The sequence below is a fragment of the Pistacia vera genome, unplaced genomic scaffold (genome assembly GCF_008641045.1).
Source record: "Pistacia vera cultivar Batoury unplaced genomic scaffold, PisVer_v2 Contig632, whole genome shotgun sequence".
NCBI classification, from domain to species: Eukaryota; Viridiplantae; Streptophyta; class Magnoliopsida; order Sapindales; family Anacardiaceae; genus Pistacia; species Pistacia vera.
This window is the reverse complement of record NW_022196482.1, coordinates 142,881-164,554: the sequence shown is the minus strand read 5'-3', so window position 1 is coordinate 164,554 and position 21,674 is coordinate 142,881. Positions and strand designations below refer to the sequence as shown.

The 21,674-nt window shown below is 33.8% G+C and overlaps 2 protein-coding genes across 2 annotated transcripts; both read right to left on the bottom strand.

Moving 5' to 3' along the window:
- Positions 1-239: 239 nt before the first annotated feature.
- On the bottom strand, positions 240-2,927 carry LOC116111384 ((R)-limonene synthase 1, chloroplastic-like). The gene is made up of 7 exons (XM_031397580.1): positions 2,668-2,927; positions 2,319-2,580; positions 1,887-2,226; positions 1,496-1,714; positions 1,264-1,402; positions 740-988; positions 240-648 (listed from the first exon to the last, which is right to left on the bottom strand). The coding sequence occupies exons 1-7, from the start codon at positions 2,899-2,901 to the stop codon at positions 355-357; spliced, it is 1,737 nt and encodes a 578-aa protein (XP_031253440.1). The 5' UTR covers positions 2,902-2,927; the 3' UTR covers positions 240-354.
- A 1,093-nt stretch (positions 2,928-4,020) lies between these two features.
- On the bottom strand, positions 4,021-7,377 carry LOC116111382. The gene is made up of 10 exons (XM_031397577.1): positions 7,190-7,377; positions 7,041-7,063; positions 6,823-6,907; positions 6,535-6,744; positions 5,764-5,886; positions 5,601-5,658; positions 5,365-5,438; positions 4,972-5,060; positions 4,816-4,888; positions 4,021-4,315 (listed from the first exon to the last, which is right to left on the bottom strand). Exons 1-9 carry the CDS (start codon positions 7,262-7,264, stop codon positions 4,819-4,821), a joined length of 807 nt encoding a protein of 268 aa, XP_031253437.1. The 5' UTR covers positions 7,265-7,377; the 3' UTR covers positions 4,021-4,315; positions 4,816-4,818.
- Positions 7,378-21,674: the final 14,297 nt, after the last annotated feature.

Sequence of the window (21,674 nt, the reverse complement as noted above, 5' to 3'; positions counted from 1 at the left end):
TAGAAAATTAGATTTACCAAATACATTCCAATTATTTTTGAAGTTGATTATTTCCAAAGGTAAGCTAAAAGCGATTAATTTAAAAAATACAACAATTCCAAACAAGCCTAATTGTAGTTAATTTGACTGCTACTATAGTGTATCTAATAATTTATGCTATTCTACCATAATTCGGAAGTAAAGATTTAATTTATAACAACAGATTAATTGGAAATAGTCTATCCAATGTACAGGTTTAATTAATCTAAATTTTATTGATTCTTTCATAGAGATGAAAAGAAATCCATTGACACACCTTAAAAATTATTCTGCATTACTACGAGATAATGATTAATGCAAAAATATAATTTTCTTCTATAAGGGGATGGGTTTAAATAGCAATGACAACACAAAATCCATGGTCTCTTTGTCTTGAACACCATGCCCATCTCCATGTTGATACATACAATGCGACATTCTGACGAGATTCAATATGATTTCAGTACTAGTTTTAGATAAGGAAGAATCTGCAGCTCTGCATACATTCACCTTCTTCCACATTTGCCTCACTAGATTCTCCATGTGTTCACGAGCAGCTTCCTCTGAGGCACCGGTTTCATGCATGTAACACTGGATTGATTTAGGAACATCTCCTCTCTTTAATTCAGCCTGAATAATTGACAGAAACACAATAATTTCATAGAAAATTTAAAAGAATATTCAACACAATAATTGGTAGACAATGGTAAAATTTACTTACCGATGAAGTCCCCAAATCATCTTGAAGGCGAAAAATCATTGATGACCAGTATAATATATCAAGACTGTTTTCTAAAAATTCCAATTCCTTCTCTATTATCGGATTTGCTGCAGACAGATATGCTTGAACTGCTATTATAGGTCCTGTTATCGATATCCAAGCATTTTTCATATATTCCTCGAGCGTTGGTGTATATCGACTGTGATACCATTTTGCTTCCACCAGGTAGGATTGTAATAAATTTACCCACTGATGCAAATGGTTTAGCAATATTAGATACAACATTTCAATGTATAATATATATGTGTATGTAGGGAAATTCTCAGGTGTGAATGTTCTAAAACCTTTTACGTGCAGGCCAAGGATAAACGACTAGACATTGATTTTACTTTTTGAATTTTGTAAGCTAGTGTCTAAACACTTACCCTTGATCTTCATATAAAAATTTTCAAAATGGCCGCAATAGAGATTTATATATATATATATATAACATCATAAGTGCAACAGGAGAACGGGTATATTACTGCTTTTTGTAGATTTGACACAACGTCTAAACCTTGTTCTTTGAGAATGTCAAAAGCCATTTCATTGAGAGAGTTGTAAAGCGCCAAAAAGCATATTTTCATGTAATCTGGAAGCTGTTTCATTGCTTTAATATCCCACCTGATAAATTGGCCAAAGGAAAACCCATGGTGTTATTTATTATTTTATGAAGTTTTACTTACCATTTAAACAAAGAAAACTTTTGCCACCAACCTCTCAACAGCATCAGTGAATAACTCAAGTTCAGGCAAGGTGCCATAGACATCATAAATGTCGTCAATTACCGTAATTAGAGCAATGGCTTTTGTAAGCATTTTCCTGCAGTATGTGTACTGAGGTTCAAATGCTATCCCCACAGTCCATAAGAATGATGATACCAACCTGTTTCTGGCAAAACTCAACTTCTCTCCAAGACCATTATTCTTCCACCACCTTTACAGTCGAAACAGAACAAATCAACTTGGAACGTTTAGGAAAATTTGAAGCCAAAGAAACGTTGAAGCATATAGAGCTATTTATGGAAGATTTCATTGGAGCTTATGTAGGGAATTTGACGATATTCGAGCTAAACAATCATAAGAAATCAGAATTCAGGAAACCTAACCTTGACATGTCCTTAAGTTCTTGCTGGTGCATTCCTTGCACAATGTTGAAATCCAACTTAGCGAGCTTGAGTAAAAGGGGGTTCTTGTTTTCGCTTGTCTCATATACATCTATATATCGCCTTGCCTCTAATCTTGGTGCACTCCAATGCGGAGGAAGCCTCAAGGCATGCTTATCAGGAGCTTTGAGATGTTTAGTGGTAAACTCAAAGGCCTCCTCCATGATGCTTTCGCCTTCTAAGCCGTAGTATGCTGCTTCATATAAGCTATGTATTGCCTTGATATCATCACAAAGGCTCTCCCTGAAACTGCCCGTCTTGTCCTTGAAACTATTAAAAGTTTCTGCAATAAAAAAAAGTTAATACTATGATACACTGCACTGATTTTTTCTATCTTCAATTTATAGACTGCAGAGATTGAAAAACTTTCATTACCTTGAGAAATGTAATAATTGTGTTGCCTGAGGAGTCTAAATTCAAGAGAGGCTGCATATAGATTTTCTTTCTTCCATTTATCATCGATGCAATTGTGGACGCTGTGCAATATGGTGTTTATCTCAGTTTCAAAGTGATATGCCAATCCAAGTCTTTGCAAGTTGTCAATCAGTTCGAGTTGATCCAATGGCTTGTCCACTTTGTTAATCATTGTCCTCACTTTTTCCTTCAGGCTTTCTGCTTGTTTTGTGTATTTATCTCCCTACAGAAATAAGATTTTAACTAGTAAAGACCAAATTTATATAGGCACATAAGGGAATAAGGAAGAGAAAGAATCGATTTTGATTACCGTATAGTGACAGGTCAATGACTGCAGATAATCATCGTCCCAAATGGAAGGTTGGTAGTTTCCTGATCGCCTAAAGACTGTTGAATTTCTAAGTTCACAGTTAGTAATGCACCGTACTGGATTTTGTGCAATGATTATTCTTCTGGTAGCTGTTTGTGACATAATTAGTCTACGCCATTGGAAACCAGAAGCCGAAGAAAGAGGTGTAGGTGTTGATACAATACAAGAAGCCATTAATCTAGTCAAGCTAGACACTTGATAAAAACTGTCTCCAAAGTTCATACAGAATCTGTAATAACCTATGTTAAATGTTACTGTTAAAGAGCTGCAAGCAAATATATAGGCCAGGCATCAAGGTTATTTTATTGTAAATATCAGTCTTTGTGTAAGCTTTTTGCGTGCCAATGACTTCAAATAAAAAACTCCTCCAAAGTTGGATGTACGAGCAATCAGGTTATTGATTGATTGATTGAATTTCGACAATTTTTGTGAACACAACACTCGATCAAGGGTGGCAGCAGACCACTTTAATGCATGGATTATTCATGACAACCATTCTTGGGTCTGATGAATAAATTTGATATACCATTCGATGTTATGGTTTTGACATATCGATACAAACGTAAGTAAATCTTATAAAGTACTTTTACGTTTCACATGTAATTTAGCTCTTAACTTTTGTCCAAACTCTCGTTTTCATCTCTAAGTTTTAGCATGCAGGGACATTGGTTTTAACCATTTTTAGATCTCTAGACCTGGGTATTTGAATAGCAATCCCCTTACAATGTCGATATGTGTAAGCACTTGGACCGACAGAAGAGAGGCAACGGCAATGCACTAAATCACTTCACTAATTAATTCTGATTTAGTTTCTGGGAAGAAGTAAAGAGTGTCTAAATACAATGATGGATTTTATTAAAAAATCTAGCATAAATTTCGTTGACCATATAACCCGTGAAACAAACTAATAAAAGCATGTTATGAGGAAACATCTATGGTTAACTTTCCTATAAAATTTGAGTTTAGGTAAGGCCAATATAGGCCTCCTTGAACTGAGCTTGATCTTTGACATATTGAATCTATTACGAGACATTGATCAAATAATATCATGATATTTATATGAAACTTTATTTGTTATGGGAAAGACATATGAAAAGCTAAACAACCAACAATTGTGATGTCAATTACCAGTATTATAGGGCTTAATCTAATCTCCCGCTTAAATTCTCCCAAGATACTTTACCTTAAAGAAGAAAATTAAAGGAAAAGGAGTTAACTGAGGGGATTGTACATCATCCATTCAAAACATAATTTAGCACTTTTGTAATTGTTACAATACAAATATGCTACAGAAATTACCAAAGAGCAGAGTCATAAGTGACTGCAAATGACAAATATAAGTTTCATTGATCAAGAGAATAAATATTTGTATACATCTTTTGTTGTATTCATTACAAACCCGCGTAGTCGGAGAGGAAAGGTTACACCAGGAATTTGAAGGAAATTTCACAAATGGAATTCTCAAAAATTTCTACCCTTTTGAACCTTCAGATGACAGGCAGTTGTTCTGGGTAATCTATAGATGGGAGTCAACTTGATATACAGATCTTCATAATCGTACATCTTGATATCAGTTTCTGTCCTTCACCTAATTATAGATTCGAAGAGTAGCACACAATAGAAACACGCAGCAAACAATCAGCATGAATGATGTGCTTACACAAGCTCTAATGCAGCCAAGTATAAATGAAAACCCAGATCCAATATCAACATACATAGGAAGGATTAAAAGTTAAAGCATGACAATCTACTTCAAAAAGGCTATCGGACCACTATAATGGGTAACATTACAAAAGATTATGAAAATATTACAAAGCCAGGAATATACAGCATTGTTAACCATAAAGAGCAATTTTCTTCTACTTTAATCCACCATTAACATTTTTTTATCCTCTAAAATGTCCAACTTTCTTCAAATGCAATAAGTGTTAAGTATCACTTCAATTAAACTATTATAATAATAAAAAAAAAAAATTTACTTCAATAGAAGAAAAATGTAAATGAACTTTTGTTGCAGTGCCTTGGACTATATATTTCATTTCACTATCAGAGTCCATACACAACCTCACAAGGTGAAGAAAAAAGTACCAATTATGAGGGTTTTGTTTTCCGGCCAACTTGAGAGATTCGCCTGAGCTCTTGGGTTCCCCTTCTCATTTCTCTGCAACGCACAAAGAAAAAAATGATGGACTTTCGTACAAAAAGTTCGGCCAGAATGAGAAATTAACAAACCGGAGCTCAAACCTTTGATACAAATAAACAATAAGATAGAATATGGGTAGCAGCATCAAAGTCAAAATGGAAATAGCCAGGTAGAATATACTCGTTTGCTTCTGAAAAATGGAAAAAAGGAATAATAAATGTTAAATATGAAGCATAAATTTAATTTTTCAGGTAAGATAAACTAAATGGAATGTTAAAGTTTATTCAAGATAGACCAAATCCAATATGGAAAGCATTAGCCTGAAAGTTTAAACTCACAGGTCAAGCTAACATCAGAATTTACTCATAGTTCCTTTGGCAACCCAAATGAGCAAATGAACTATGGTCTTAATAAATATTTATGATAGTAAACAAGAGTGAATTCTTGCTGGAAAATCATAGCTCTATCTTAGGCAGCAAAATATCAAACCTTACCTTGCCTCCTTTAGGAAACAGCTTTCTTTTTGCCGGGCAAGTGTGAGCATCACAAAATTGTCGCAAAAACAATTCTACAAGTACATGAGAAAATCACCACGATAAATTTAGTAATTGTCTAATGAACATACATATTGTTTTAAATAAGAGAAAGAAGTCTTCCAGTGTAACACAATTCTGTCAGTAAAATGACAGAGGGAATAAAACATCTTCTACAAGCTACAGAACAACAATACCATGAAGACGGCTTGCTGAGGGACCCTGATTAATACGAAAACAGTTGTTGGCAAGACTCTGCAATTTAAAAAAAAAATAAAAAAAATAAAAAAAAGAAGGTTAAAAATAAATGAAAACAAAATACTGGAATAAAAAATGCAAGGAAGTGGCAGTAGACACGACCTCACAAAGGTGGCGATTCCTTGCAACAGCTGCAGGATTGCACTTGGTTTTGGAAGACTTGGAATTCATCACAAAATCACAATGCAATGCTCCACATAAATCAGCCAAACAGTTGCTGTGACTCTGAATTCATTTAAAAGTTTCAGGTTAACAGAATTAATTTCTTTTTACTAGGCTAAAAGACATCACATTAAGATGCTGTTACACTCATTTATGCAACAACAACTTTTAAATTATTTAAAAGGAAACATGTTTTGAGTATCATTTGGCATACAATTCTTTCAGAATTTCATTAATCTAGTTATACATCATGAAATTGAAGAATTATTTGAAATCACTAAATATAGCATGAGCAATTACTGTCATAATCTACTAACATTTAGCAGCCTGATCAACAAAGTATATTATAGACAAGATTTTCCGAAATTGAATAAATACATGTTATAAAATAAAAAGTACTGACTAATATAATTTTCCATTTCACAATCATATTTTGATTAAATCTATCTACGATGATAGTTTTCTGAAATATTTAGAATTAAAATAGAATTGTGAAAACCATGTCTATTATCTACTCAATCAAGCTAACTTACAATGTGATGCTTAAATTTACTTAAAAACATGTATTCCAGGAAAACATAAGAATAAGCACGAAGTAACAAGTAACAATTAGGGTTTGATCAAATGAACTAAAATGAAACCATCATGTCACAGTGTAATAACAAAATAAATCCAACATTGATCAAAAGTCAAGGAACCAGGACCACATACAACATTAAGAAGATTGTGGTGTCTATTGTCAAAATGCTGATCAAGAAATTTTTCAGCGCGGAAGCTTTTCTTACAATATCCACACCGCCATTCGTTTATATCGACATGAATCTTGTGCTGCTCTTGATCCCTGAACATATCATTGTCCTGATGAAGCCTACACTTATTCGAAATTTGAAACCTTTCTTGCTCTACAAACGGCATCAAATACTACACAAGAAGAAAGCCATCACACCAATAGTTTGAAGTCAATGAATTATTTCATAAAATATTGTCTACTAGCATTACCTCCTCTATGATATCCCAGGCTGCCCTGCTTCTCTCTCTTGAACAATGAACTTCATGAGCCAACCCCGCCTCTTGTTTAAGATTTCTATACAAAACAAATAACTAATTGAGTTACAACTCTCTAACCCCAGTAAATCATTTCAGTTGTCAGTATAGCAAAACAAATATGTAGGAGCGAATTTCAAATTTCAATTGAAATATTAAGAAAGAAGCATTACCTGGCAGCTGGTTCTTCAAGACCCTCCAACATAAAATTAAACAAAATGAAAGGGGAAAGAAAAGAATTCAGTAATATATAATGGGATTGAATATGAGCTTGAAGAAATATATGATTTGTAATATTTAATAATTATGCGTATTTAATTACCTGAACTAAAGGGTCTTGCAAAGGAAACAACAAGAAGAGAAGAACTGGAGTAATTATTAGCCTGGTTCTCCCCATTTCTTTTCTCTCGTTGTACGAGACTTGAGATTCTGTGAGAAGTTTTTCACTTTGATTTCCTGGAATTTTTTATTGGTCAGTTTGGTCATGGGTGGTTGGATGCCCTACTCGGGCATTAGGTTACACTAGCAGCGCTAGAGTATGTCTTAGTCTTAGCACCTGAATAGTGTTAACCATTAGTTTTAAGTCTTAACCCAGCGGGCCGGCCCAATACATGTTGGCATGGGCTGGAGCTTGCATAAGACAATCTTCAACCCATTGCACCAAATTGGTGCAAGTTTCACACCAAATTAGTGTGATTTTTTGTGTAAAATACTATTGCATCTCTAACTCATTACACCAAAAAGAATATTCTTTAGAATATTCTCTTTCTTTTTCTTTTATTGTAATAACCAACAATTAATCTATTTCACTAATTATTTTTGGATATATTAATTAAATATTATGAATGGTATTTTTATTAAATAATAATTACTTTAAAAATTATACTAATCTAATAAAATTAAGCATTTATTTAATCAAATAAATATTACATTTAATTTAAAAAAACATTACATCTAATACAAAATGATACCCAAAAAAAAAAAAAGACAACAACAACACAAAAATAAAATTTTATATTGATAGTAATTTAATTTTTCGAATTAGTATATTCTTCCCACAAATTATCAATTAATGCATTTCGAAGAGCATGGTGAGCCTCTGTATCATTGATTTGTCTATGTCGAGCAAGAAAATTTTGAAATCGGACATTTTCATCTACGAAAATTTCAATTTTGGGAGTTGGCGCTTCTATCTGATTCTCAGTCGATGCATCAATATTACGATCATCCTCGATTATCATGTTGTGCATAATAATACACGCAGTCATTATATCATGTAGTACATTTTTTTCCCAAAAACATGTCAGTCCTGCCACAATTGCAAACCACGATTGGAGAACTCCAAACACATATTCCACATCTTTTATACATCCTTCTTGTTTCATTGCAAATAATTTTTTTTTTTGGACCACGTGGATCGAAGAACTCCAAACTCCAAAAGTCAAAATGTTACTAGCATAAGATAAAAGTTACAAGAAAGGTTTCAGATTTGATCATGTGTGGCCTATACTTAAGGATATTGAAAAATTTACAGATAATGTTAACACCGCAGAAGTATTTCAAAGGCAAACCGGTAGGTTTGTATCACAAGAATCAGAGACTCCCACTTCAAAGTCTCACCAATCAGTGTCTTGTAACATGTTGTCATATTCTCTAAACATAAATGATGAAGATATTAGGGGTAGTTCAGCTGAATGGAACAACCCATTAGGGTGAAGAAAGCAAAATTAAAAAGGAAAAATGATGAAGAAGTTTCAAACAATATTGAAACTATTCAAGAAGAAAATCAACAGCTCACTGCTATTTTCAATCAGGGCAACTCAGCTAGGGCACAAAATTATGAAATCCAAATTAAAAAATTGGCTTTGGCAAAATATCGAGAAGATAACAAAATTTTATTAAAGGATTTGAATTCCATAACCGATCCAAGCCTACGTGAGTTTTTTCAAAATGAGCAATCAAGAATTATACAAAAAAGAGCTCAACAATAAGGTCAAGGATCTCAAAATAACTCTAGTTCTTTCTAATATTTTGATTATCTTAGAAGATTCAAAACTAATCTACCGGAATACTAAATTGTTATTTTAGTTTATGTTGTATTTTCTTTTAATTTTAGTGTTTTTAAATTAGTGTTAATTTTTATTTTGAGTTATTGCAGTTTAATATTTGCATTGAATAAAGTTTTGTTTTTAATTTTTCATCATTTTTGAATTATATAATTATTATGAATATATTATTATGAATATTAATATAAATAATAATCAAATTAACTTAAATACAAATAACAAAAAAAAAAAAATTATACTTTTTGAATAGTGCCATGCCAAATTGGTGTGCATGAATAGTGCTACACCAAATTTAGCGTGGCACTGTACATGGGCACCAAATTGGTGCAAAAAATGGCGCTGGATTGGAGCCTCTCTTTACCATGGGTTGGAGATGCCCTAACAAGTCACAATTCCAAATCCTTAGGCACATGTCCATACAAAATTCTAGGCAATCTCCCTTAAAAACGGGCAAATTATTGTGACTTCCATGAATTTCAAGAATAAAAAAAGATCCTTGATATTATAAATTATTACAATCTCTTCTCAATTGTGGCAAAATTATCATTTACCTCCCTCTGACCATGAAAATTAACAAACATCATGAATTGACACATTTATCCTTTAAATAAATGTTAAAATTATAAATTTACCCGTATTATAAATTCAATTTTCAAACTTTTTAGAGCCCTCCATGTTGGTTGTTAGATTAGACTTATGCTTTTGACTAACAATTGTGGTCGTTGTGTGAAATATTGCATATATACATAATGTGGAATTTAAACATTTATCTCCAACTATATTGTTCAATTGTTATAGAAAGCCAAACATGGATTACAATGAATCAAAGATGTAGATAATTTTTGAGAGAGTGTTTGAGAGATGTCTTCTAGCCTATGCCTCCAGAATTTTGTGTTGTGTGATATTTCTTTTATGGAGAAGATGATATCCTTATAAATGGCTAGGCTAAGGACCAAGATAGCTCCCATAAACTGTCTTTAACCTCCTATCAAGGATTAAGATAGGCAGTTAAATAACTTATCCTTAAACTAACTTCAACTGCATAATTGTAGCATGTGGCCACATGAAGTCTTACATTCTCCCACTTGGCCTCATGCCACAATTTGAAAATAACTGCATAGGTGATTAATCCGAATATGGCCATAATATGAGTTATAGCATACATTACTTACATAAAAGCTCAATACATGAATGATGGCTGCCATATCCTTCAAATACCATTGGAGTCCCACACTAACTAGGCACGTCAAGTCTACTGGTTTATAAGAAAGGGTAATCATCCCATTCAACAAGGCCTTAGTAGGTGAAGAGTCAAGCCTACCCCAAATTCTATCATGGTATCAGAGTCAGGCCTAGTTGAGCTGAGTGCTTGACTAGTAGGTGAGGAGTTAAAGCCAGCAACTATCTCCATCAACAGGCATGACCCAACATATAGGCTTGACCGTGAGGGGGAGTGTTGGAGTCCTATATTAACTAGGCATGCTCAAGTTTACTGGTTTATAAGAGGGGGGTAATCCTCCTATTCAACAAGACTTTATTAGGTGAGGAGTCAGACCCATCTCAAATTCTTTCAAATACTCTCTACCATCTATTACAATGCATGATATTTTATATAAGTACTTTATGAGTTTCTTAAATTTATGAATGAACTTCCTATTAGTCATTCGTGGTCCACTTTAATTTTGAGATTTAACTTTATATGCACCAAAATACAATAGATAAAATATATATGTCAAAATATCCGAATAAGGTCATAGATACAAACATAAAAGCTAACTTATACATCAAATGAACTAATGAAACCCATACGATCCACATGATCCTTAAATACTTTAACTGAAAATCCTTTGGTCATGGGATCGATGACCATTAATTTTGTATTGATGTGTTGGGTATCCACCTTTTGCTCTTTAACATGACCTCTAACTGAAAGATACTTTATATCTATATGTTTGCTGCAACTACTACTTTTGTTATTCCTTGAGAAGAAAACAACAACCAAGTTATCACGATAAATCTTTAATGGTCTTGCAATGGAGTCGATAACTCTTAAACCAGATATAAAGTTTCTCAACCATAAAGCTTGTGATGTAGCCTCATAGCACACAATGAATTCTTCTTCCATTGTGGATGTTGCAATTATATTGTGCTTAGTGCTTTTCCACGATATGACACCATTAGCAAGCATAAATATATATCCAGAAGTAGACTTAGAATCTTTACATCCACCGAAATCAAGTCTATAGACCCAATCACCTCCAAATGATCAGAGTGTCTGTATGTAAGCATATAATCCTTGTTTCCTTGTAGATAATGCATAACTTTCTTGGCAGCTTTCTAGTGTTCAAGGCGTGGGTTACTTTGATATCTGCCAACATTCCTATTGCATACCCTATGTCAAGCTTGATATAGACCTAAGCATACATGAGTTTTCCTACGGTTGAAGCATAAGGTATTTTATTCATTTATTCATCTCTTTGAACTCCAATGAGTTCTTTGGACATTGTTCCAAACTGAATTTATCTCCTTTAACAACAAGAGCTGGCAATGGTGAACAATTTTGCATTCGAAAACTTTCCAAAATCTTTTAGATGTAGGTCTTTTGAGATAAATCTAAAAACCTTCTAGATCTATCTCTATGAATCTTTATGCCAATGACATAAGAGGCTTCACCCATATCATTCATCTCAAAATTTTGAGAAAGAAATCCTTCAGTGTCATGAAGTAGACCCAAATCACTGCTTTCAAGCAAAATATCATCCACTTATAGAATTAAGAAGATAAACGTGCTCCCATTAGTTTTAAGATAAACACATTGGTTCACAATATTCTCAATGACACCAAATAAGATATTAACATTATGAAACTTTGTGTAGCACTGACAAGATGCTTGCTTAAGTCTATGTATAGATCTATTCAACCTACATACTAGCTTATCCTCATTACAGAAACCTTTTGGTTGTTTCATGTATACCTTCTCCTCAAGATCTCCATTTAGGAAGGCTGATTTCACATCCATTTGATATAACTCCATATCAAAATAAGCTACTAATGCCATGACGATTCTTAATGAATCTTTCTTTGAAACTAAAGAGAAAGTCTCACTATAATCGATGCCTTCCTTTTGTGTGAAACCCTTGGCCACCAATCTTGCTTTATATCGTTCGATATTACCAAAAGCATCTCTTTTGGTCTTATAGACCCATTTACAACCAACAATTATTGCTCTTGGTGGTAATTCGACGAGTGTCCAAACTTGGTTTTTGTCCATGGATTCCATTTCTTCTTTCATGGCATTATACCAAATGAGAGATTTTTCTCCATTCATGGCTTGTAAAAATGAAGTGGGATCTTCATTTAACTAACCATCAAAACCAGTATCTTGAAGGTATACCATATAATCTTTAGAAATCGCTAGTTTCCTTACTCTTGAAGATCTTCTTAATTCAACCATTTCATCCATATTATACTGATTTTAGACAACAGTATCATTATTAATTAGTTAAATCTTCATGGTGCAACTGACTAGGAATTTGTTCATCTTAAGTCAATTGATCTTCTAAATGATCTGAATGATCATTTTGAACAATAATCAATTGGTTATCTTGAAAAGATGAAATCGGTTCCCTAATTTCCTCAAACTTCACTTTACGAGGAAGGTCCCTCCCATTGAATTCAAGATCTTCAAGGAATTTTGTGTTTCTAGCTTCGACAATCTTAGGTGTGTGAGAAGGAGAAAAGAATCTAAACCCTTTGGAATTCATGGGATAATCAATGAAATATCCACTTACAGTTTTAGGGTCCAATTTCTTCACATTTGGATTATAAACATTTACTTCTGTAGGACAACCCCAAATGTGTAGACGTCTTAAACTAGTTTTCCAACCAACCCATAATTCAAAAGGAGTTTTTGGAACTACCTTTGGTGGAACCCGTTTAAGACATATACTGCTGTATTTAATGCTTCACTCTAAAACTTTAATGGAAGATTAGAGGTACTAAGCATACTTCTTACCATGTCCATAAGGGTACAATTTCTTCTTTTCGCCACACCATTTTGTTGTGGTGTTCCTAGCATGGTGTATTATGCAACAATACCCTCTTCTCGAAGAAATTTTGCAAAAGGATCTGGCATTTGACCATTTTCTGTATATCGTCCATAATATTCTCCACCCTTATCTAACCTTACAACCTTTATTTTCTTTTCACTTTGTTTCTCTACCTCTGCTTTGAATACCTTAAAGGCATCTATAGACTCTGATTTATCAAACAAAAGGTAAAGATACATGTATCTAGCATGGTCATTTATGAAAGAGATAAAATATCTCTGTCCATTTAGACTAGGTATAAGAGAAGATCCCCATATATATGTACGTATGATCTCTAATTTATTTGTACACCTTCTAGCTCTTTTTGTAGCTCTATTAGTTGTCTTTCCCTTTATACAACAAATACAATTATTAAAATCAGTGAAGCCAACTGTTTGTAAAACTCCATCATCCACCAACCTCTTAACTCTCTGTATAGAGATATATCCCAATCTCTTATGCCACAACTTAGAGGAGTCCTCTTTAATGATTCAATGTTTGCTGCCATTATCCTCATGCATAGTCATAAGACTATGCTCAAGTGCAGGATCTAGATCAAACTTATACAAACCATCAAGTAATTTTTCATATCCAACAGTAACGTGATCTTTTAGAATTTCAAAGATTGAATTACTAAAAGTAAATGCATAACCAAGTTTCATGAGTCTGGATACAGAAATTAAATTTCTAGAAAACAATGGAATATAAAAAGTATTATCAAGATCCAATACATAATTAGAATTAGAACAAGTCTAAAAGTCCCCACAATTTCCACTTCAGAACGCATCTGAGTGCCTGATGATAATCATATTTTACACTGTGATTTTGCATTGAATTTTGATAGGATTTAGGATACTTTTCATTTATTTTTGGCCATAATTACTACCTAATTCTATTAATTTGTCTTTGCAGGCCTAAACGATGATTTTGAGCATAAATGACAGTTTTGAGCGTAAATTGTGTAACTTAAGTTTGGAAACTCGGAATGACCTAAATTTAGAAGCTTTGGAAAGCTAAGAAGAAGAGCTACAACTTCCATGTTTTGGGTTTTTCCTAATTCTGACTGGACAAGGGTGAAAACTTGGCTTGAAATAGTGAAAAGTACGCTGGGAACTGAAGAAAAATGTCTTTGGATGTGCTTCTGTATTTCTTCCATAACTTGAGCTGTAGACCTCTGATTGTGCTGATTCTTGAACGACCAGAAATATAATTTAAAGGGCTATAATTCATATGTTTAACAATTTTCCAGATTCAGACTCTATCAGGCTCAAATTTGGCCCGAAATTCCTAGCCATGGCGAAGAAAAAGCTTCGCCGCGGCGAAACCTGCGTCAGATGTAAAAATAAAACGACGCGTTTTGGCTTGCTAGGGCTTGATCCTTAAGTGAGAGAGGTATAAATTAGAGCGAAAAGGAAGAGAAAAGGGTCTTGGTTCGCCATTTGGGAGGCAGCTCATGAAATGAGAAGATTATTGAAGATTTGGGCTTCAAATTAGAGAAGATTTCTCCATCTTTTGCTTGTTTTTCAATGATGAATCTTGATTCAGTTGGTTTTTGTTATTTTTTTTTGTTTTTTTGTATGAACTGAGTTGTTTAGCTAGGGTTTGATGTAACCTTGATACAATGATTCAAATTTATATGAATTGATTTACTTTGAATTTTAATTTCATGATTGAGTGTTTATCTCTTTGCTTAATGACTATTGGATGCTTGATCACCATTCAAATGTGTGTTGTTCATAATGAGACTGAGAAGTGATTTGTGATTGTGCCTCTTGGGATAAATACCATAGATTAGCAAACGCTAGAGATAGGTTTAGCGATCTATGAAATCTAGATAGAATTCCATAAAGCTTAAAAGACTTTGAACTATTAATCTTCATTTTGTTGGGTGTTGAAGCTTGATAGGGTTAAGTAGGGAAATGTAGCTTGAGAATGTATGTTTTACAACTTAGTGAATTTGATTTTCTATTAATGAATTAGAACTTGGGTAATAGATTCTATGATTTGGGTTAGCGTATCTAGGTGAAATCAACACCCTAGCATTTTTTAGCATTGTTTAATTAGTTAAGTTGTTGGGTTTTGCTTTAATTTCATTATCATTCATTTATATTTTTGTTAATTTGTATTTAGTTTGTTAATTTTCCATCAATCCAATTTATTGTTTCTTCAATTAGGACTTAAATTAGAGAAATTGGTAGTTAGTAACACTATTCTCGTGGGAACGATACTCTACTCATCACTCTATTACTTATGCGACCAGTATACTTGCTATTTTTGCATGTTGTAGTAAACATGCATCACCTGAATAGATGCTTTGTTCATAACCAACTAGTTTCCTCGGGTTTAGGAAGGCTTGCATGGTAGTGGAAATGTAAATTGTAAAACCCGAATCAATCCACCATGTATCATTAATAGCATCAACAAAATAAGGTTCATGACATACATATGAAAGAAATGTACCTTTCTTCTCAAGCCAAATCTTGTATTTCAAGCCTTCTTTCTTCATGTGTCCATTTTTCTTGCAAAAGAAGCACGAAATTTTGTAACCACTAGGATTACCATGTGCTTTACCCTTCTTAAATTTTGAGACACATTTTCCTTTCTTTCCTTTTCCTTTGACATGTGCTACTAAATGAGCACTTTCCAAATTCTCATTCTTCAACCTTTCTTCCTCTTGCACACACATTACTAAGAGTTCATTAATGGACCAATCTTCTTTATGTGTTATATGAGATTTTGAAAGGTCCATACTCGTTAGGAAGAGAGTTAAGAATGAAAGTGATAAGAAATGCCTCATAAAATTCAATCTTTAGGGACTTAAGTTGAGAAACTATATCTTGCATTTCCATAATATGTTCACGCACACCCTTAGAACTATCAAACTGCATGCTAGAAAGTTTCCTCATTTAGGTCCTAGCCAATGCCTTATCAAATGTCACAAATTGTGCTTCAATGCTGTCATGAAATTTGTCACCTTAGTGCACTCGGGAATGGAACCTTTAATAAGCTTACTTATGTGGATCTTTATCTGAATTAAGCTTAAACGATTTGATCGCTCCACTTTTCATAGAGGACTTTTTCGGATGGCGTACTTTCTTTCGTAGGGATTGGTGGTTCGTCCATACGAAACGCCAAATCAATATCCATACATCCAAGTACTAATATTATCTTTTCTTTCTAATCAGGAAAGTTCTCACCATTTAACATTGGAACATGGGATGAATTATTAGCAAAAACAATAGAAATAGCTGCAATAACCAAGAATTTAAATCATGTCATGCTATTGTAAACATACTTTGTATTTGAATCAACCAGTGTCAAATTCTAAATTCTAAATTCAAACCTTCCTTTGGGCAGAGGTTGCTAACATACATTGAATTCATTACTTATTAATAAAACTAATGACATACATCACTCATAAAGCAATCCTTACCTTTGGGCCTAGGAATTACCTAATCATGATGCTAATTCAATGTCTTACTCTAATTGTTTTACTAAGGTAATTACCTCCTTTTGGGGTCGGGCAATTATCTCTAAAATGCCATAAAACCTCATGAAGTTTAAACAATACTAACTTTATGTGATTATTATCATGCGTTATGATGCTTTGGCTACTCCTAAAACATTACAATATGCACTTCTCCAATATGGCAATAATAACAATATCAACTTAAACTTATGTTAATCATATCAATTATGCATAGAAAAATTAATTCGGGATATATACAGTAATATCATAAATAGTTTTAATATAACTTAATAGCCAAACCGGATTACAAAAAACAATTAGCCCAACAGTCAAGAGGTTCAACCTTCACCCAAGAGACTTGGGTTCAATTCCCATCAACGAATGTTCAGCTTTTAGTATGGCTGAATTAAAAGCATTCTTCCCAGAATAAATAAATAGACTTTAATCAAATGAAATGACAATCACGTGAATTGGCTTGTCTGATTTAGTGAGTAAATTAAAAGACTTTTAGCCAAATGGTATAGAGGTTCGAGTGCTGGGCAAGAGAGAATTAAAAAAAAAAAAAATAGTAGTTTTCAAAAATTAAAGGAAAGCGACTTGTCGTTTCTCTCGGTCCAGTTGTCTTCAACCTCTAGTCAGGTCTGCAATAGGATATCTGTTCTAAAAACAACCCACTTCAAACTCAAAACCTTAAAATGCCATAACTCAATCTATTTAACCCCATTTTAGATGATTCAAAAGCCCTTTTTCTCATAATTTTCACAGGGAATTTAATTTTCTAATTAGTTTAACCAAACATAATTTCCAAACATAAATATGAGATAATCAGAATTGAGTGACAAAAAGCATAAATATAATTACATCATACTTCATCACATCTTAACACTGAACAATAAGCAAGAAGCATGGCCTTAATACCAAATGTGGAATATTACATATATACATAATGTGGAATTTAAACATTTACCTCCAGCCATATTCTTCAAGTGTTGTAGAAAGTCAAACGTGGATTACAATGAACCCAAGATGTAAATAATTTTTGAGAGAGTGTTTGAGAGATGTCTTCTAGTCTATGCCTCCAGAATTTTGTGTAGTATGATATTTCTTTGATGGAGAAGATAATGTCCTTATAAATGGCTAGGCTAGGGACCAAGATAACTCCCATCAACTACCTTTAACCTCCCATCAAAGATTAAGATAGGCAGTTAAATAATACCTCCTTAGACCACCTTCAACTACATAATTGTGGCATGTGGCCACATCAAGTCTTACACGTTTTTTATTTTTTTATTTTTGGTGATTCTCCCCATATTGGTCCTTATTTAGTTTCTTCCACTTTTTTTTCATACATTTTTTCTCTTTGTAATAACATGTGTAATGACTATAATTTCTCAATTAATGAATATAAGTCCGGTGGCCTAAGGCAAAATCTCTAAAATAGCTTGTTTTTCTTTAAGTTAAGGTAAGTTATAACAGTAGAAGGAGATTGGGAGAAATAATGGTATATTTGTTCTATTGATGTAATTGAGTATTTATAGAATAAAAAGGTGTTTAAACGTGTAAACTAAATAAGCAAAACTAACTCCTAGATTGTAGGTAACAACATAAAGAACTTATACAAAGTCAAATAAAGAAATATTCAAAACCTAGTTACATCTAAATCAACAAATAAAGGATTTGCTCTGTTATGCCCCCTCAAGATGGAGCTCAAGAGTAGAGTCCAATCTTGTCTTTGAGAAGAAGAAATCTGACTCGGGGAAGTGGTTTGGTTAGAGAATCAACAAGTTGATCAGTAGAGGAAACATGTGCAATCCGAAGAGAACCACCTTAGACTGGATCACGAATGAAATGAAAATCAATAGCCACCTGTTTCATTCATGAATGGAAAACAGGATTAGAGCAGAGTTGAGTAGCCTTAACATTATGACAATACACAATAGGACATGTAGAGAGATGAACATGCAGATCATGTAACAAAAAAGAAACCCAATTAAGCTCAGCTGTTGTGGTAGCAACTAATTGGTAATCAGCTTCGCTGGAGGAACGAGCTATTGTCCACTGCTTCTTTGAACTCCAAGAGATAGCATTTCAGCCAAGATAAACAATATAAGCATTGGTGGAGGAAAAGTCATCCAAATTACCAGCCCAATCAGCATTAGAGAAGGCATGTAAGGACAAAGCAAAGTCCTTAAACAGCTAAAGACCATCATTTATAGTTCCACAAAGATAACGAAGTAATCATTTAACAAGAGCCTAGTGCTTAGTTGTAGGTTTATGCATAAATTGTGAAAGCTTATTAACTACAAAACCAATATCAAGGCAAGTAAGAAGGAGATACTGAAGACTTCCTAGTACTGCTCGAAACTCTAGAGGATAGAAAAGAGCAGACCCATAATGCAATATAAGAGAAGAGGAACTCGTTGGAAAGGAGTTCCCCCTAGTTTAGCATTAGTCATGTGAGTTCTTGCAAGAATATCCATTAGATGATGATGCTGAGAGTAAAATACCATGTTTATTTGGGACAACCTCCATACCAAGAAAAATATGACAACAGACTAAGATCCTATAAAGAGAAACGATAAGCTAAAAGAGTAACAAATCTATCCACCAAAGAATTATTACATCAACATAAACAAGTAGATAGAGTAGATGCCCATTCAAGTTAAGAACACATAGATATGTATCAGCATGAGAGTTCTTAAAACCAAAGTTAAGGAGAAATGTACGAAGTTCTTGATACCAGACTCGAGGAGCTTGCTTGAGACCATAATGTCTTTTTTGAGTTTGTAAACATGAGATGGATAATCTTGATCAATGAAGCCTTGTGGTTGAGCCATATAAACAGTCTCAGAGAGGTAACCTTGCAAGAATGCATTATTGATATCAAGTTGACAAAAAGGCTAACCACGACTCACAACTAGGCTTAGAACTAGGCGAATGGCGGTGGGTTTAACCACGAGACTGAAAGTTTCTAGATAATAGACTCTCAAGTTTTGATCATAACCTTCTGCAGCCAAGCGAGCCTTAAACCTCTCAATAGAGTCCTCAGAGTTATGTTTGATTCTAAAATTCCATTTACAACGAACAATAGTATGACTTGGATTAGAAGGTACTGATTCCCATGTCCCATTCTGAACTAGAGCATTATATTCTCCCGACATGGCCCGACGCCATTTTGGATCTTTGAGAGCTTGGGTTATGATTTTGGGTTCAAAATTGATGATTTTGGGTTCAAAATTGATAATTTTGGATTATTGGGTATGAAGATTAAACTTCTTCATAGGTCTATGGATGTTGTCTTTGGCTTAGGTGATCATTGAGTGAGTTGGTTAGGAAGGGATACGGTAAGGTCGCCTTGGTGGTGGATTGAGTGTTGGTTGATTTGATTGTGTTAGTTGGTTTGAAGGTGTTGGTTGATTTGATGGTGTTGATTGGTTTGAAAGGTTATTTGTAGAAGGTGTAGAATTAGATGATATGATTTCAAAGGTGATGATTCATGTTGGAGCCTCACAATGGGAATGCCTTTGAATATCCATGTTAGATGGTCATATGAGTGGTGATGAATAGCAAGTGGTGGTGTTGACTTTTATTATTGGTGTAACCCATGTAGAGATGGTATTGGACTCTAGACGTGGAGACGAAGTGATAAAGATACAAAAGGAAAAATAGACTCAATGAACCTAACATGTCTAGAAACATAAATTTTTGATGTTGTAGGATCATAACAAAAGTAGCCACTTTGAGTTAGAGAATACCCAAGAAATACACATGGTTTAGAACACAAATCGAGTTTATGAGAAGTATATGGTCTAAGCCAAGGATAGCATAGACACCTAAATACTTTGAGTTTCAAATAATTTGGAGAGGCGCCAAAAATCTTTTCATTAGGAGAAAAGAAATTTAATGTCAAAGTTGGCATGCGATTAATTAGATATACTACAGTAGTGAAAGCATGAGACCAATAAATTAGAGGAATTGAAGTATGAGAAAGTAAAGTAAGTCCTGTCTCAAATATATGAAGATGTCGTCTCGCTAAAAAGTCATTGTGCTCAGGTGTGTAAGGGGGAGTAGTTAAATGAGAGATACCATGAGTAGTAATAAAAATATCAAGAGCTATATATTCAGCACCATTATCAAAATAGAGTGTGTTGATTAAAATGTTTTTTCCATAATTGATTATCGAATAAACACCTCTTTTACTTCAGACTTTTGTTTGAGAGGATAAAACCAAATATATTTGGTAAAATGATCAACAAAAATCACATAATATTTGAAGCCATCATGAGAAAGAATTGGTAAAGTCCAAATGTCAGAAAATATTATTTGAAGAGGTTGAGTAGAGACAAGAGTTGAGTTAGAAAAAGAAAGTTTACGAATTTTATTGCAATGGTGACCATTACATGAAAAATGAAAAGAAATAGAAGATGATAAATCCAATTGATATCTGGAAATTATTTGCTTCAAAATAGGAAATGTTAGATGTCCCAATTTGTGATACCACTCAGATGAAGTGGTCTTGACACTAGAAAATGCAAATAATGGGGAAGAGATTGGCCACTCATGCACACCATCTTTAGTTGGACCCTTCAAAAGTGTTGTTCTTGTGTGAAGTTCCTTCACCAAAAAAGAAGAGGGTGAGAATTCAATGGAAACATTATTGGAAGTGCAAAATTGAGAGATAAATATTAAGTTTTGTCTTTTTTTTTTTCATGCTAGGTACACACAAACATTATTTAACGAAAATTTAGCAGTAGGAGTTTTGAAAGAGGTGAAACTAGTATGAGTGATGGGAAGTCCTGTGCCATCTCCAATCATTATGTCATCAAAACCTATGTAAAGAGACTGAAGGGAAAGATTGCTCAAGGGGGAAGTGACATGGTGAGAAGTTCCACTGTCTAGAAGCCACGTTGGAGTGTTGGAATTGTTGGAAGCAAAATGAGCTCTTGGTTGCCATTGTGAAGGTGGTACTACTGTTGTATTTGTGTTATTGAATTGTTCAACTGGGACTAAGCGAAATGAAGGACACTGCTTGGCAGTGTGTCCCTAGATTATGCAAATTTGGCGATAGCCAAGGTAGGGCCATGGAGGAGGCCAAGCACAAGGATTGGTTCCAACAGTGTTTAAAGCAAGAGGGTGAGCACCATAGGTGGGCGATGGGCGCTAGGTGGTGTTGTTGATACCATT